A 17,470-nucleotide genomic window follows, 5' to 3' on the forward strand; every position below is an offset into this window, starting at 1 on the left:
GCCGACCATGCTGCCTGTCTAAACTAAAATATTCTACACTTCTGGGGTCCGTATCCCTCTATTCCCATCCTATTCATGTATTTGTCAAGATGCCCCTTAAATGTCACTATCGTCCCTGCTTCCACCACCTCCTCCGGCAGCGAGTTCCAGGCACCCACTACCCTCTGTGTAAAAAAACTTACCTCGTACATCTCCTGTAAACCCTGCCCCTCTCACCTTAAACCTATGCCCCCTAGTAATTGACCCCTCTACACTGGGGAAAAGCCTCTGACTATCCACTCTGTCTATGCCCCTCATAATGTTGTATACCTCTATCAGGTCTCCCCTCAACCTCCTTCGTTCCAGTGAGAACAAACCGAGTTTATTCAACCGCTCCTCATAGCTAATGCCCTCCATACCAGGCAACATTCTGGTAAATCTCTTCTGCACCCTCTCTAAAGCCTCCACATCCTTCTGGTAGTGTGACGACCAGAATTGAACACTATACTCCAAGTGTGGCCTAACTAAGGTTCTATACAGCTGCAACAGGTTGTAAGATACAACTCAATTTATTTTCTCCATTTCTTTCTTTCAGAATAAAGTATTGAATGTGGATGACGTGAAGGTTAAGCTACAGGTATGTCTGCCCTCTCACCCTAGATATTGTATTTATTTAAAATCGCGGGAGCAGAAGCTTTAAAGCCTTTGGCAGGAGGATCTAAATGAAACAATTTAATTCATTTAGTAGGCTCAACATCATTAACATCCTTTTCATAATTAGTGGAGTGGGTGGTGCTCCCAGCTTTCTGATTACTGCTGCTAATAACAGTTTACAAAATTAAAATCAATGGGCTCCTCGAGTGTTTATAACGATTCTCAAAGCAAAGAAAAACATTTTTGTAAGCTCGGCAACATCAATAAAACCCTTCCAAAAGTTTAGTGTCAGCTTTGGTCAGTTACTGTCACCCTGAAGTCAGGTTGTGGGCTCAAGGCCTCAGCAAAAAAATAAAAATTGGCACTCCAAAGAGGGCTGTCTTTTGGAAGGCATTTTAAAGCAAGGCCCCCTCAGCCCTCGCAGACTTGTGCAAAATATCCCATGGCACAGTTTTTGAAGAAAGGCAGGATCTTGGCCAATCCCTATCACAACACCAGGTGACCTGCTGTCCTATATTAGTTTTGTAGGATCTTGCTGGGCAGAAATTGGCTCCAATGTTTCCCATATCAGAACAGTGACCACACTTTGAAAGTACTTCATTGGCTGCAAAACACTTTGGGATATCCTATTTTTAAATGAATTTAGAGTATCCAAATCATTTTTCTCCCCCAGTTAAGGGGCAATTTAGCGTGGTCAATTCACCTACCCTGCACATTTTTGGGAGTTTGTGGGAGTGAGACCCACGCAGACACGGGGAGAATGTACAAACTCCACACGGACAGTGACCCGGGGCCGGGATCGAACCCAGGACCTCAGCGCGTGAGGCAGCAGGGCTAACCGCTGCACCACCGTGCCATCCTGGGAAATCCCTTGGGCATGAAAGTTGCCTTATAAACGCAAGCCTTTATTTTTATAAAAGCTCAGGAGGCCCGTGAAGGTAAATCCTAAAGAGGTTTAATTCAACAACAAAGGTAGCGTGGCTGACAGCTCCAAGGTCCCAAACGGGAAAACCGTTCTAGCCGGTCTCAGTCCAGGCCGGCTTTTATGAGGCGGTTTCTCCGAGCCCCAGCTGATGGGCCTCCGCCGATTAGTGGGGGAGCTCGTATTCCACGGGTCTCAAGGGAAAATCACCTGGACTGTCCCCCTGGGTCTCGTGGAGGTTCTTACCATTTTAGAGGTCCTATTCTGTCGCCCCTGCTAAATTACTGCCACGGAAGTGAACCTTTCCCCCCAGGATAGACAGCAGGGAGGAGATAAGACAACATTCCTTAAGGACACTTGACATAAAAAGGAACATGGTCTTATGTCGTAGTTTCTGTTCTTCCAGCGGTTTCTGTTCGGTAGAATTGGCCAAGAAGAATTCTACATGGCCCCAGGCTCCCAGGCAGGTTCTCTGTCTGAGAACACTGCGCAGTGTCTGCTCTGTGGGCTACAGGGGTTTATTCCTTTGATTTGATGCATCATGTTCTCTTGAGTGGGCCTGAGAAAGGGTAAAGTTAAATAACTGGTGAAGTCACAGTCTTGATATTGTTCAGCATCCTTGTAAAAGATCCCCTACCCCTGTGGATTCAGTGAAGCCAGATGTTGCAGAGGGACCAGTTTTTATAGTTTGTTGATTGGCAGCAGGTCCATTACTGGAATAATCAGGTTTTCTGTTCCAAAAGCCTATAAATTGAGATGCAGCTCACCTTGGGAGTTTGTTGCTTTCATGTTTAAGCTAAAAACTAACAGCTCAGGCTGTGGTTTTATACGTTGGGACTTGTATTGCACAGAAGTAAAAAATGTTAACGCTCTTTAAATTCTGTTGTGAGAAAGTCATGACTGGGAATTGTAGCGTGCATCACATATCCCCCTCCCTGCCCCTCTACCCCCGGATAATAGTGTGCAGAGAAAGGAGCCTTCTGTTTCAAGTTTTCCCCATAACAAAAGGAAATCCATCAGGTAAGACTGACTAGAGGTGGGAAACCGTGCAATCCCTACAGTGCGGAAGGAGGCCATTAGGCCCATCGAAGCTGCACTGACCCTCTGAAAGAGCACTCTACCTCGGCCCACTCCCCTGCCCTGTCGCATTAACCCCACCCACCTAACCTGCACATCTTTAGACCCCAGTCACATTATTTCTATGAGATACTATACAAGCATTTCATCAAAGAGACAATGGGCGGAATTCAACTGAAGTATTTCTAAGTTCATTTGTGGCGGGGTTTTCAGGGAGTTTCCCACCGACTCTGCCGGCGAGTTCCCCACCGCTATTCAGTGACACTGAGTCACTTTTTTAGGCCCTGGGGAATTTCTCACCGATTTAGGCCACACTTTTAGGACTGGGGAGCTGAACTCCGAGATCGGGCCGATATTTTGATAGGGTGCCCCGATCTTTAAATGAGCTTGTAGGTCCCCACACACATGGGCACTACGCCAGACTCCTCAAGTGAGGACACCCTGCTATGGGGTCCCTGGGGCCCTCCCTCTTCAGGCGCCCCCAAGCCCACTTTCTGGCCTCTCCCCTTAAGGACACCCACCCGTCACCCCCCCCCCCCCCCCACCCTCCCAGAGGCCCCTACATACCTGCCCTGTACTCCCGCATCCTTCAAACCCCCGCTCCACCCTCATTTTATGGCCGTGGCTCCCCTCAGCCCCTGAGCCTTGGCAGTGCCACCTGGCACCTGCGCACCCTTGCACTGCCACCCTGGCACCCAGGCAGTGCTCCTGACAGCTTGGCAGTGGCATCCAGGCATCTTGGCAGTGCCAGGGTGGCAGTGCCAAGGTGCCAACTGGGCAGTGCCAAGGTGCCTACATTCATGGGAGAGGGTCAGGGAAGCTACCCTGAACTGTTTTGGACCACCCAGGGGCCTCCAATGGACTTAGAGACCCTCCGGGTGCCGCTTTGCCTGGTTCACATTTGTGTGGCCTAGTATTGAATGGCGCCCGGCTGCGGCCTCAGCGGGAGGCTGGCAGATCCCGGGAAGCTCGCCTAAGCAGGTTTATAACCTACATGGGTGCGCACCATTTGGTCACACACCTTTTGGACAGGATTCTGATTCTGATGTCTCACGGGACGTGGGTATATCCCATGAGGCCTAAAGGCTGCTGGGATCTACCCGCCACGTTGCACTCTCACCCGAGTGAGGTGGATGTCACCTACCGTGGCCTTAAGTATACCTCAAACAAAACCAAAAAATTCCTATTTGACGTGTTCTCATTATATAAGGTGCTTGCCGGTGAAATTAGGATAATCTCTTTACACCGTATCTATCTTCTTGAATATTTAAATGGTTGGACCCTAATAATAATCCTGAAAGGTTCTAATCCTTATCCCTGAGGCTAATAGAGATCAGTCAATAAATCAACTGGGCTCAGCAAACTGCTCTCCGTATTTACATTGAGCTGGATAATTTATAATAAAGATATCAGATGGGTTAGTAAAAATTGGTCACGCGCTCATCTTAACACTGTCGGGGCAATGTTGAAAGTATAATGTTGGCAAACTAAAATAGCAGCGGAGTTTTCTCTCTATGAATCGCACACAAGGGAAAAAAGTGAATGGAGGAAGGTGGAGCTAAGGCCGTGATCTTACTGAATGGAAGACTGGGTGACCGAATACCCCACTCCTCCTATTTTCTATGTTCTGAAGTACTTCATAAAGATATAAATGGCCTTATGTCAACTAGTGAGGAACCTTATTGATCAGGAGTATAGCGTGAAGAGTTTTGCGTGCACGGTGCATGATTTTCAATTGATTATTACTTTTTGCTAATAGAACAACAAGCACTTGAAATAGCAGCTTTAACATTAAAAAAAAGTCCCAAGTTGCTCTACTGATGCATAGGGCGTGATTCACCCAAATGGGAACAAAGTCCCACAGCGAGCGGGTTTAGCTGTGAGTTTCCAACCGCTCGCACTGCGGACAAACACATGTCTATTCAATGCGACTCGCGTTGTATAAGGGGCCTGAAAGGTGAACGCCCGGCTGAGGATGCACACAGCCCCGCTTGAGGCTGCACACAGCCCCGCTTCACAGCCCCGCTTTGTACCGTGGGGAGTTTTGCTCACTGGAACTCCCCAGTGTAGTGAGATCGGGATGTCCCAACATCCTTTCAACACCCCCGCCAACCCCACCGCCCCCCTGCAGCGCACTTTGGGAGGGTCTCAACCTGGCACCGCCCATGCCAACTGACAATGCCACCTGGGCACCTTGGCAGTGCCAGGCTTTCACCCAGGTGGCACTGCCTGGGTACCCAGGTGGCACTAGTGGTGCCAGGGCACCACCCTGCCCAAAGGGAATGCAGCTGGGGGGCCCGGATCCCCTGGGATATCCCAACGAGTTCCGTTCTGTCTGGTCTGGTCTGGTCTGGTCCCCCCCCCCCCCCCCCCCCGTTTGAGCAAACAGTGCTGAACGGCACTCGTCCAAGGTCTCCGAGGGGAAAGGGATGAATCCCAAAGCCTCAGGTACATTGGGAATCAACACATTAGAGTGAGACTAGCTGTCTCGCTCTGGTATGCAGATTTGCCAAAAAGTGATCCCACCCACAATGGGCAGAATTTACATCACAACGTTCCGCGAGATCATGTTGGATCTCACAAGGCATTGCGAGCCGGGTAGATCCCGGGAGTCTCCTGGCATTTATCGGCCATCTTGCATCATGGCGAGCTGCTTTTCTGGTGCAGCATGGCCATTCGATCTTGCCCATAATCTAACAAAACAGACAGGGTGCCAAAGAAGGCGATAGAAGGAGGACTAAACAAAGGCTTGACCAAAGACTCAGGCTTTAAAGTACCAATAGTTCTAAAAGCGCACCTTACCCAACTCCCCATCCCTATCCCCGTAACACCATAACCCCACCTAACCTGCACATCTTTGGACACTAAGGGGCAATTTAGCGCTGCCAATCCACCTAACCTGCACGTCCTTGGACTGCGGGAAGAAACCGGAGCATCCAGAGGAAATCCACGCAGACACGGGGAGAACGTGCAAACTCCACACAGACAGTCACCCAAGGCCTGAATTGAACCCGGGTCCCTGGCACTGTGAGGCAGCAGTGCCACCCACTGTGCTATCGTGCCACCCCAGATTTTGAAAGAGGTGGCGAAGACCTGGGGAGACTTAATTCTTTCCAATGTGCATTATTCGTATGCCATTGTCAGCCACTATCTAATTATTTGCTGTCTATGTTCTTTTTATGTTTTTAATAAGATAATAACCTGGGTAGGCAGCATCTGTACAAGGACCATCGCAGTTCAAAAAGATGCCTTATTCTACCGACTGCACCAGGAAGGGATCTAGAGCTAGTTGCCACCTCATTCCGTGAGGAATGAACAATGATGCTGCCACAAAGTCTTTCAAAACACAAATAGCGCAGCTGTGCTTCATCATGGCCAATGAGTTTTAGAATGTGACTGCGATATTGGTGGATGTCACATGTGACAGCACACACTTCTCTCTGTTCTGATTTGAAATAATACAGTGACGGGCAGGAAATTGAATTTGGATCAAATTGGGGGAAGTGCTGATCTTGCGACAGGAAACGTAACAAGAAAAGCTGATGGACTTTGCCTTCTGATTTCAGATCTGGGATACTGCAGGACAAGAGCGATTTCGCAGTGTGACTCATGCTTATTATCGAGATGCCCACGGTAAGGGATAGCTGCCATTTGCGAATATATTTCATTGTGCATTTCATCACGAGTGTTACATAGCATTTACAGTACCGGAACACACCATTCAGCCCAAAAGGTCCACGCCTTTGTGTAAGCTGCTGGAGCTTCCTCCCACTTTTCTATTTTTCATTTATTTTGTTCTACATGGGATGTGGGTATAATTGGCAAGGCCACCATTAGTTTCCCATCCCTAATTGTCCTTGAAGTGATTGGCTTGCTAGGCCATTTAAGAATCAAACACATTGCTGCCGAATTGGTGTCACATGTAAGCCAGACAAGGTAAGGACAGATTACCTTCCCTAAAGGACATTAGTGAACCGGATAGGTTTTTACGACAGTTGATAATGGTCATCATTAGATTTTACATTCCAGATTTTTATTGAATTCATAATTGCACCATCTGCCGTGTTGGGATTTGAACCCGGCCCCCAAGAGCATTACCCCTTGTTTTCTGGATTACTCGCCCAGTGACAATACTGCTATGCCACCATCTGCCCTTTATCTTCATCTCACCCTATCATGTGTTAACGCAGCTTCCCCTAAATGTATCTGTTCTGTTCACCTCAGCACAGGATGATCAACTCTTCTGAAATAAAATAAGGGACACTTCGCAATGGGACCGGGATAAGGGGAAGGGGGTGCATGTTTCAGTATTAATCCCACTCCGACTTTGCCTCTGGCAACTGAAAGCCAGCCAGGATGGAGTATATGCTGGATTTGCTCCGAATGTTCCCCACAACCAAATTATTTCAATCGAATCTCAAAAGAGTGGAACAAATTGATCACATCAGCAGCAAAAGAGATAAATATCATTATGGAGTGCACCTACCACAGAGGTGAGAGCACATGATGGAAGTTCAGGTGTGGAGTTCAGCGACCTCTCAATTCTAACCCTCTGGCATGGTTTACTTCCATATTAGTGATTGGCTGTTAAACCAACGAGGCCTTGAATGCTAATATTCCAGAATGCCACGTGGTGAAGGATAGAACTGGAGCCAATATTTGCACATATTTAGAAGCATTTATTTACAGAGATACACATTACAGCATGCACCTCCTAACCCAAATTTCACCTTTAGGCAACTATTCTCTGCTACCATGTTACACAATTAATAAATAATTAACATTGAATTGTTGGCACCCTGCATGCCCAAGCCACTTGCATGCCCTCCTATCACACAACAATCCAATACTTCATGGACTGTGTTTACTGATGGGCCAGGTCATCAATACATTTAAAGGAATAAATTAAATAAGGGGACAAAAGTATGCCATGGAAATTGGATTGTACTGCACCCAGTTTACAGAAATAAAACATGGCAGGTGACACACATACCCCATTGCCTGCCATTTGGGGTTTGACGGCCTAATAGCCTTAAGCCCTTAAATTGTAAAGAGGAGGTAGCGAGTCAGAAAAACAAATATAGATAGGTTCACTGAGTGGGCAAGAATTTCACAGATTGAATATAGCCTGGGTAAATGTGGACTTGTCCATTTTGGCAGGAGTAGAAAAGCAGTATACTATAAATGGAGAAAGATTGCAGAATCTGCTGGTTCAGAGGGATCTAGGGGTCCTGGCACATGAATCACATAATGTACGTATGCAGCGACAGCAAGTTATTAGGAAGGCACATAGAATGTTGGCATTTATTGCAAGAGAAATGGAATACAAAAGTGGAATTTTTATTACAGCTGTACAGGGCCTTGATGAGACCACATCTGGAATAGTGTGCACAGTTTTGGTCTCCTCATTTTGAGAAATATATTGCATTCGGAGCTGTTCAGAGAAGGTTCACTGGACTCATCTGTGGGTTGCGGGCTTATCTAATGAAGAAAGGTTAGACGTACACCCATTGGAATTTAGAAGTTTGAGAGGTGATCTTATTGAAACATATAAGATCCTGAGGGGCCTTGATAGGGTGGTGTAATAACCCTCATGAGACCCACCGGGATGACCCAATTGATCTCCCCGTGGGGTTCGAGAATACGAGCTCCCTCGCTGAGGGGCGGAAGCCAAGCAGCTGGCGCTCGTGAATCTTGCACTTAAAAGCTGGCCCGGATTGGAGCTGGCATGATCGGTAGACTTGGCGTATGTGCTGTGTGCCACTTGGCGGCCTATACTTCTGTTTACCGAATAAACCTTTGTTGTGTAACCTCCTCGGGACTCCTGAAGATATTATACCGATGACGAGGGTGGGATTCAAACCCACCCATGGATGTTTACCAGATGATGCCTACCACTTCATCAACCACCGTAGGGAGGCTACGCCAATTGTTCAGTGTCCATGGTGATGTGTTAAGTAAGTTGGTTCAACGTTGACTGCAACTGGGTGCAGTGAAACTAGAAACAGGCTTCTGACACAGGAGATGGTCCAACACTGTTTTATTGAGCTTCCTGATTGCTGTACATAGTCTGCTGTGAGTTGACACTCTATCAATCTAACTGATAACCTCCTACTAGCTTGACAAGACTAACTCTCTACCTCATGGTGATAGTGCTCACTGGCTTGTGCACTCTTACTATCTCAGTAGCTGTGTCCTGTAGAGAGGGGGAGAGTCTTAATGCCCTGTGTGCTTTATAGTGGTGGTGTCCTGTCTGGTGATTGGTTGTTATGTGTCGTGTGTGTTCATTGATTATCCTGTGTGTCAATCACTGCCTGTCTGCATCTCATTAAATACATGAGTGGATATTATGACACACGGTATCCTGGAAGTGCTCATCTCTGATAACAGCACCCCTTTTACCAATGAGGAATTCTCAAAGTTCTCAAATGGAGTCAAACATATTTGGACAACCCCACACCACCCTTCTTCAAACAGCTTGGCTGAGCGAGTGGTACAGACTTTTAAGAAGGGGTATAAAAAAGCAATCCACAGAATCAATTGAGACAAAATTGGCACGGTTCCTGTTCAACCAAGCCGCATATAATGACCGGTGTAGCCCCGGCAGAATTACTCATGGGCCGAAGACTATGAACCCATCTAAGCCTAATGTTTCCCAATCTTGGTGGGGAGGTGGAGAAGAACCGGGTGGGGCGGGATTTTCCGAGCGGCGCGGGGGCGGAGAATAGGCATCAAACCCGAGATCAGGGGCGAAATTCTCCTACCCGCCCCGCCACATTTCTGCTCCGACCGGCCGGCGGGAGTCTCCGTAACACCGGCCGGTCAATGGGGTTTCCCATTGTGGGCAGCCCCACGCCGTCGGGAAACCCCCGGGCGCCGGCAAAACGGAGACTCCCACCGGCGGAGAATGACGCCCCAGGTCCGACGCCACTCCCGCGATTCTCCGGCTAGACTCCTCCAGGTAGGAGAATCACTCTGGACTTTCTCCAGGTAAGTCCAGAGTGATTCGCAAGCGTTTTCTTCGCGGGCGTGGGGACATAGCCCCATTATTGGAGAATCCCGCCCAAGATCTCCAGAAAAAGTACCATGACCACCGGAAGCAGACGAGGTCCGGAATTTTGGTGACAGTGCCCGGTGGATATCGGGGACATCATAGAGAAGACTGGACCAGTCTCTTATACGGTCAAAACCAAGGAGTGGACCATCTCAATGGCAGGAAACTCTCACAAGAGCCAGCCCTGCCAGATGAATCAGTCCCTCATCCCTCGTGCCCATCATTCATGGGCCAGGGAGTACTACCCCCCAAGGGCCAGCAGACTGATATGCGCGGGATGGAGGATTCTGGGTCAGACATGGAAACAGAATCATCCATAATCTCGGGTGGCAGTTTGGTCAGGGAGAGCCCCCCCCCCCCTCACCCCCCACCCCCCCAGCTGATCGTCATGGAAGCGACGCTCCCTGATACATTATACCCACCCACCTCACCGACCCAGCCCCACGACAGTTGGAAACAGCCACGGGCAAAGCGACAAAGGAGACTTTCTCCACCGCCAATTACAGAGGGACCTATGGGTAGGGATATAATGACCCTCATGAGACCCATAGGGACGACCCAATCGATCTCCCCGTGGGGCTTGGGAATACGAGCTCCCCTGCTGTGGGGTGGAGGCCTAACAGCTGGGGCTCATGAATCTTGTACTTAAAAGCTGACCAGGATTGGGGCCGGCATGATCGGCAGTCCTCCCTGGGAATTTTGTGCTGTATGTTGCAACCGTTACTTTTGTTTCCCAAATAAACCTCGGTTGTCTAACCTTCTCGGAAGCCCTGAAGATATTATAGGTGGATACCTGGAGAATGCTTCCTCTTGTGGGGGAGACTAGAACTAGGGGACACAGTTGAAAAAGAAGAGGACTCCCTTTGAAGGTTTAGATGAGGATAATCATCTCCCAATGGGCCATTAGTGTGTGGAGTTCTCTTCCCAGAAAGTAGTGAAGGCTGGGCCTTTATTTATTCAAGGTTGAGTTAGATGTTTGTTAGGCAAGGGAGTCTAGGGTTATGGAGGGCAGACAGGAAAGTAGAGTTGAGACCACAACTCGATCAGTCATGATCTTGTTGAATGGTGGAACAGGCTCTTGGGCCAAATGGCCTACACCTGATCAAAATGTCACTGACTGCCAGCAACGCGGTTGTTTGATGGTTCAGTTCCCGTTAGTTGCGAATACTTATCAAGGTGGTAAGATTCAAAACAGAGGTATAAAAGCCAACATAAGTGTACTTTACCTGGATCCTCGTAGTATTCGGAATAAGGTAAATGGGTTGATGGCGCAAATCATCGTGAATGACTATGATTTAGTGGCCATTACTGAAATATGGTTAAAGGATGGTCACGACTGGGAGTTAAATATCCAAGGTTATCAAACTATTCGGAAGGACAGAGTGGATGGTAAGGGAGGTGGTGTAGCTCTGTTATTTAAGGATGACATCCGGGCAATAGTAAGGGATAACATCAGTGCTATGGAGGATAAGGTTGAATCCATTTGGGTGGAAATCAGGAATAGTCAGGCGAAAAAGTCACTGATAGGCATAGTCTATAGGCCACCAAATAGTAACATTGTGGTGGGGCAGGCAATAAACAAAGAAATAACTGATGCATGTAGAAATGGTACAGCAGTTATCATGGGGGATTTTAATCTATTTGTCGATTGATTTAACCAGGTCGGTCAAGGCAGCCTTGAGGAGGAGTTTATAGAATGTATCCGCGATAGTTTCCTTGAACAGTATGTAATGGAACCTGCGAGGGAACAAGCGGTCCTCGATCTGGTCCTGTGCAATGAGACAGGATTGATTAATGATCTCATAGTTAGGGATCCTCTCGGAAGGAGCGATCACAATATGGTGGAATTTAAAATACAGATAGAAGGTGAGAAGGTAAAATCAAACATTAGTGTTTTGTGCTTAAACAAAGGAGATTACAATGGGATGAGAGCAGAACTAGCTAAGGTAGACTGGGAGCAAAGACTTTATAGTGAAACAGTTGAGGAACAGTGGAGAACCTTCCAAGCGATTTTTCACAGTGCTCACCAAAGGTTTATATCAACAAAAAGGAAGGACGGTAAAAAGAGGGAAAATCGACTGTGGATATCTAAGGAAATAAGGGAGAGTATCAAATTGAAGGAAAAAGCATACAAAGTGGGAAAGATTAGTGGGACACTAGAGGACTGGGAAATCTTTAGGGGCAACTGAAAGCTACTAAAAAAGCTATAAAGAAGAGTAAGATAGATTATGAGAGTAAACTTGCTCAGAATATAAAAACAGATAGTAACGGTTTCTACAAATATATAAAACAAAAAAGGGTGGCTAAGGTAAATATTGGTCCTTTAGAGGATGAGAAGGGAGATTTAATAATGGGAGATGAGGAAATGGCTGAGGAACTGAACAGGTTTTTTGGGTCGGTCTTCACAGTGGAAGACACAAATAACATGTGAGTAACTGATGGAAATGAGGTGAGGCTATGACAGGTGAGGACCTTGAGATGATTGTTATCAGTAAGGAGCCGGTGATGGGCAAGCTAATGGGGCTAAAGGTAGACAAGTCTCCTGGCCCTGATGGAATGCATCCCAGAGTGCTAAAAGAGATGGTTAGGGAAATTGCAAATGCACTAGTGATAATTTACCAAAATTCACTAGACTCTGGGGTGGTCCCGGCGGATTAGAAATTTGCAAATGTGACACCACTCTTTAAAAAAGGAGGCAAGCAGAAAGCGGGTAATTATAGGCCAGTTAGCTTAACTTCTGTAGTAGGGAAGATGCTGGAATCTATCATAAAGGAAGAAATAGCGAGGCATCTGGATGTAAAATGTCCCATTGGGCAGACGCAGCATGGGTTCATAAAGGGCAGGTCGTGCCTAACTAATTTAGTGGAATTTTTTGAGGACATTACCAGTGCGGTAGATAATGGGGAGCAATTGGATGTGGTATATCTGGATTTCCAGAAAGCTTTTGACAAGGTGCCACACAAAAGGTTGCTGCATAAGATAAAGATGCATGGCATTAAGGGTAAAATAGTAGCATGGATAGAGGATTGGTTAATTAATAGAAAGCAAAGAGTGGGGATTAATGGGTGTTTCTCTGCTTGGCAATCAGTAGCTAGTGGTATCCCTCAGGGATCAGTGTTGGGCCCACAGTGGTTCACAATTTACATCGATGATTTGGAGTTGGGGACCAAGTGCAATGTGTCCAAGTTTGCAGACGATACTAAGATGAGTGGTAAAGCAAAAAGTGCAGAGGATAACGGAAGTCTACAGAGGGATTTGGATAGGTTAAGTGAATGGGCTAGGGTCTGTCAGATGGAATACAATGTTGACAAATGTGAGGTTATCTATTTTGGTAGGAATAACAGCCAAAGGGTTATTATTTAAATGACAAAATATTGAAACATGCTGCAGTGCAGAGAGACCTGGGTGTGCTAGTGCATGAGTCGCAAAAAGTTCGTTTACAGGTGCAACAGGTGATTAAGAAGGCAAATGGAGTTTTGTCCTTCATTGCTAGAGGGATGGAGTTTAAGACTAGGGAGGTTATGCTGCAATTGTATAAGGTGTTAGTGAGGCCACACCTGGAGTATTGTGTTCAGTTTTGGTCTCCTTACCTGAGAAAGGACGTACTGGTGCTGGAGGGTGTGCAGAGGACATTCACTAGGTTCCTCCCGGAGCTGAAGGGGTTGGATTACGAGGAGAGGTTGAGTAGACTGGGAATGTGCTCATTGGAATTTAGAATGATGCGGGGGCGAATTTAAAGAAACATATAAAATTATGAAGGGAATAGATAGGATAGATGCGGGCAGGTTGTTTCCACTGGCGGGTGAAAGCAGAACTAGGGGGCATAGCCTCAAAATAAGGGGAAGTAGATCTAGGACTGAGCTTAGGAGGAACTTCTTCACCCAAAGGGTTGTGAATCTATGGAATTCCTTGCCCAGTGAAGCAGTTGAGGCTCCTTCAGTAAATGTTTTTAAGATAAAGATAGATAGTTTTTTGAAGAATAAAAGGATTAAGGGTTATGGTGTTCGGGCCGGAAAGTGGAGCTGAGTCCACAAAAGATCAGCCACGATCTCATTGAATGGCGGAGCAGGCTCGAGGGGCCAGATGGCCTACTCCTGCTCCTAGTTCTTATGTTCTATGTCACTTGTACAACAAAGGCAATTTGACAGAAAATATCTCTACTCTCGCTGGTATAGTCCCTTGGAGAACAATGACTGTCTCCCAGTATTTCCTTGGTAAATTGAACACAGATTGACTAACCTTATGTCGGAGGGCAATAAATGATGCTGGGAACCAAAATCAATATACCTCGCTAAAAGTCATCAGTTTTTGCTGTCAAAAAAGATTTCTTTCACGGAACCATCTGTCTCATACTTATTGACAACAGATATTTTCACTTGTTGTTTTCTTCAAAGTGGATACATGAAAAGAGTGGTTTTATTGTCCTCTTATATTGACTCACAGAGTCACTGAAGATGAGATGTTTTTTCGGAACTATTCCCAGAATATTTATTTTCTCTCTTTCAATCTTTATACCTTCTTGTTTTTTCATCTGTTTGCCGCTCAGTCTCTGCTCTCTTTCTCCTGTTTCCCCCCTCCCCCATTATTTCTCTCCCACTTATCTTTACATTTGTTTATCACTCATTCCCACCCTATTGCCCTCTCTCATCATCTGTTTCGCTCGCCCAATCTGTTTCTTTTTCTTTATGTCTCGCTAGTTGGTTGTCTCCCTCTCCTTCTCATTCTGTTTCTCTTAATCTTTTTGAAGTTTCTCTGCGCACAGGTGTACCACCAATTTCTCAGTGTAAAATGATAAACAACTGTTACCTTCTGGCTCTAAAGAGATGAAGAAGAAATGTTTACAAGAATAAAAAGCATCAAACATGTACCTTCGTTTAAATAGGTTAAATAGTAGTGTCACAGCATATTTACTTAGAATCCCTCCAGTGCAGAAGGAGGCCATTCGACCCATCGAGTCTACACCGACCCTCTGAACAAGCGCCCTAACCAGGCCCAGTCCCCCATTCTATCCCTGTAACCCCATAATCCTGCCTAACCTTTTGGACACTGCGGGCAAAAGTTAACATGACCAATCCACCTATCCTGCACATCTTTGGATTGTGAGAGGAAACAGGAGCACCCGGAGGAAGCCCACGCAGACACGGGGAGAACATATGAACTCCACACACCCTGGCTGGAATTGAACCTGGGTCCCTGGTGCTATGAGGCGGCAGTGCTAAGCACTGTGGCACAAAGTAGTTGAGAACATCATTAGCAACAGTGCAGCTCTTCCAAAAATGTAATCACCAAAATTGGTTCACAAATAAGCTATCTTCAAATTTTACACAAATACTATAGCCTCTTTGGCTACATTTCCAACTTTTCTGGATATTTTATACGGATTAAAACAGAACCCGTCAAAAATGATGGCATGCGTGGTTCACCAGCAGGGGGCAAATTTAACCTGACTCCCTAGACAGGAAGCCCACAGGATCAAGTGGAATGCTAGCTTTACCCACCCAACGTTCCTCTCCACTTGTTACAGGGATCAAAATTGGGAGATGTGCAGAACCAGCATTGCACCTGATCCTGTTGGGTTTTCCCGACAGACCAAATCGAGCTGATGGCGTCTGAGGAATCACCGTGTCTTTAGTACCTTATCGAGGTGGAGCCACCCACGGATTGGAAGGTGCTCCCCTCATACTTTATTGAAGTGAAGCTGGGAAACGTCGGAGCAGGGGCCGGAGCGGGATGAGTTCCAAGGGAATTGTGACCTCCACTGATTTACTGCTGCACATCTTCCCCCTTGCGACTGAATCAGTGCAGAGCCAGCCATGGGATATCCAGGCTACAGCGTTAGAAGGGAATTTTTTGGAAGAGAGAGCTTCCTCAAATGAATTTGATGCATTGTTTGAAAATGGGCTTTTTGCTGGAAGGATGGTTCTGGGGTAGAGAGCTGTTAGATCAAGGGGCAGTTTTAATCTGTTCATTCATTGAGCGCTTGTGACAAATGGAGTTCAGTTCCTGCTATTTAGTGTTGTTTAATCCATTCCTTAAACCTGATTGATTATTTGCTCTATCTTTTTTCTTCTGAACGTTTGGGTCTAAGCAATTAAAAACAATCATTCGTGGTGCATAAATCCCATTGTCCACTGATGTCAAGTAGACAATTTGCTGATCTTAGTCTTAAGGTGGACCTTGCAATAGTCTTTAAATTGTTGATCTCTCACATATCTGTGTGGAGTTTGCATCTGCTCCCCATGTCTGCTTGGGTTTCCTCCGGGTGCTCCGGTTTCCTTCCACAGTCCAAAGATAGATAGATGTTTACAGCATGGAAACAAGCCCATCGCCCCAGCTGGTCCATGGCCCAGTTTCTATCACTAAGGTACGCAGGTTAGGTGGATTGACCATTCTAAATTGTTCCTTAGTGTCCAACGGTTAGGTGGGGTTATGGGTTACAGGGATAGGGCAGGGGAGCGGATCGAGGTAGGGTGCTGTTTCATAAGGTTGGTGTAGATTCGATGGGCCAAATAGCCTCCTATTGCACTGTAAGGGCTTTATGATTCTACGATAATGTACAAAGATGAATCCTTCAGAGTTTGCAACCAATGAGTGGATTTTCCAGGGAATGAACAGTTCTAGTTGAATCCACATTTTCTTCAAAGTCATGCATGTCTTGATCCCTGGTATTAAATTTTATATTGGCCTGTTCAATAGCAACAACCATAATTTATATTCCTACAGCGCCTTTAACGCAATAAAATGTCGCAAGGCACTTAACAAGCTTTGTCAAACAAAATTTAACACATGAGGACAGATGACCAACAGTTTGGTTGAAGAGGTATCGTTGATCATGGCAAATACGTTCACCAGTGAAGTCGCAGAAAATCCTTCCGAGAACAGGGATCAGCTTATATGCCGAGTAGAAAATGTGAATGGCCAGTGTTGGTGTAACTGGTCATCATTTTCAAATGTGAAAAGATCATAACTCCGGTAATTCAAATTAAATAAATATGAGATGTTCAATCGAATTATTCTACAAAACTGCCTTGAACCACAATCAAAATGTTTTAAAAGCAGTTAAGTTTATTGGGTGGGATTTACCACACAACTGTGGAGGCCGCCTGCCATTGGCCGGAGGTGGGATCTTCTGGGCTCCCCGTTGCCAACGGAGTTTCCCGTTGAATGCACCCATCGCCGCCGTGAAATCTGTGGCAGGAATAATCCATCAGGGAAGATCACATCGGCATGGATGGCCAGAATGTTCTGGCCATTGTCTCCGTCATCCAATGGAAAGTGTTCATCAAACTCATCCTGACTCACCTTGGCTGTGGCATCATCATAAGGATCCCACTCTGGATCAGATTTGGCATTTTTTGAATGGCCTCTTTCTGCGTTGCAACAATTCTGCGATTCAGCGATTTTCATTCCACAAAAGTGGTTACGCCAGCCAGCTGTTCTGCTTAAATCTTTGCTGGACTCCTCGTTTCGCTTGGACCACTTAAGTGCATGTATAAGTATCGCATTTGTGGAGACGATGTAACCATTCTGCGTATCTTGCTCAGTGGCTAGGCCCCCTGTTCGCATGATGCATTTGTTTCACGGCAGCAGAGGGGGTCCGCCATTGACTGGCGGCGGGATCAGAAGACCCGTCCGCTGTCAGCTGGGTTTCTCGTTCTATGCACCGGAGAACCGGCGGCGGGGGTTCGCCGTCAGTGGGACCAGAAGATCCCACAGGAGCGAACGGCTGGAAAATTCCGGAAAATTTAGGCCTTCATTTTTGCTTTTGCAGTCCAATCATCCCA

General features: G+C 46.5%; 1 protein-coding gene across 2 annotated transcripts in view; it reads left to right on the forward strand.

Moving 5' to 3' along the window:
* Positions 1-17,470, forward strand: part of LOC140394383 (ras-related protein Rab-26-like) — a 448,240-nt gene that overhangs the window by 261,775 nt on the left and 168,995 nt on the right. For both annotated transcript variants that reach the window (XM_072481594.1, XM_072481592.1), the window contains exons 3-4: positions 575-616; positions 6,199-6,265. In XM_072481594.1, the coding sequence (XP_072337695.1) occupies positions 575-616; positions 6,199-6,265 (109 nt within the window). The remainder of the gene's footprint in view (positions 1-574; positions 617-6,198; positions 6,266-17,470) is intronic.

Source organism: Scyliorhinus torazame, chromosome 17 (assembly GCF_047496885.1).
Source record: "Scyliorhinus torazame isolate Kashiwa2021f chromosome 17, sScyTor2.1, whole genome shotgun sequence".
Taxonomy (NCBI): Eukaryota; Metazoa; Chordata; class Chondrichthyes; order Carcharhiniformes; family Scyliorhinidae; genus Scyliorhinus; species Scyliorhinus torazame.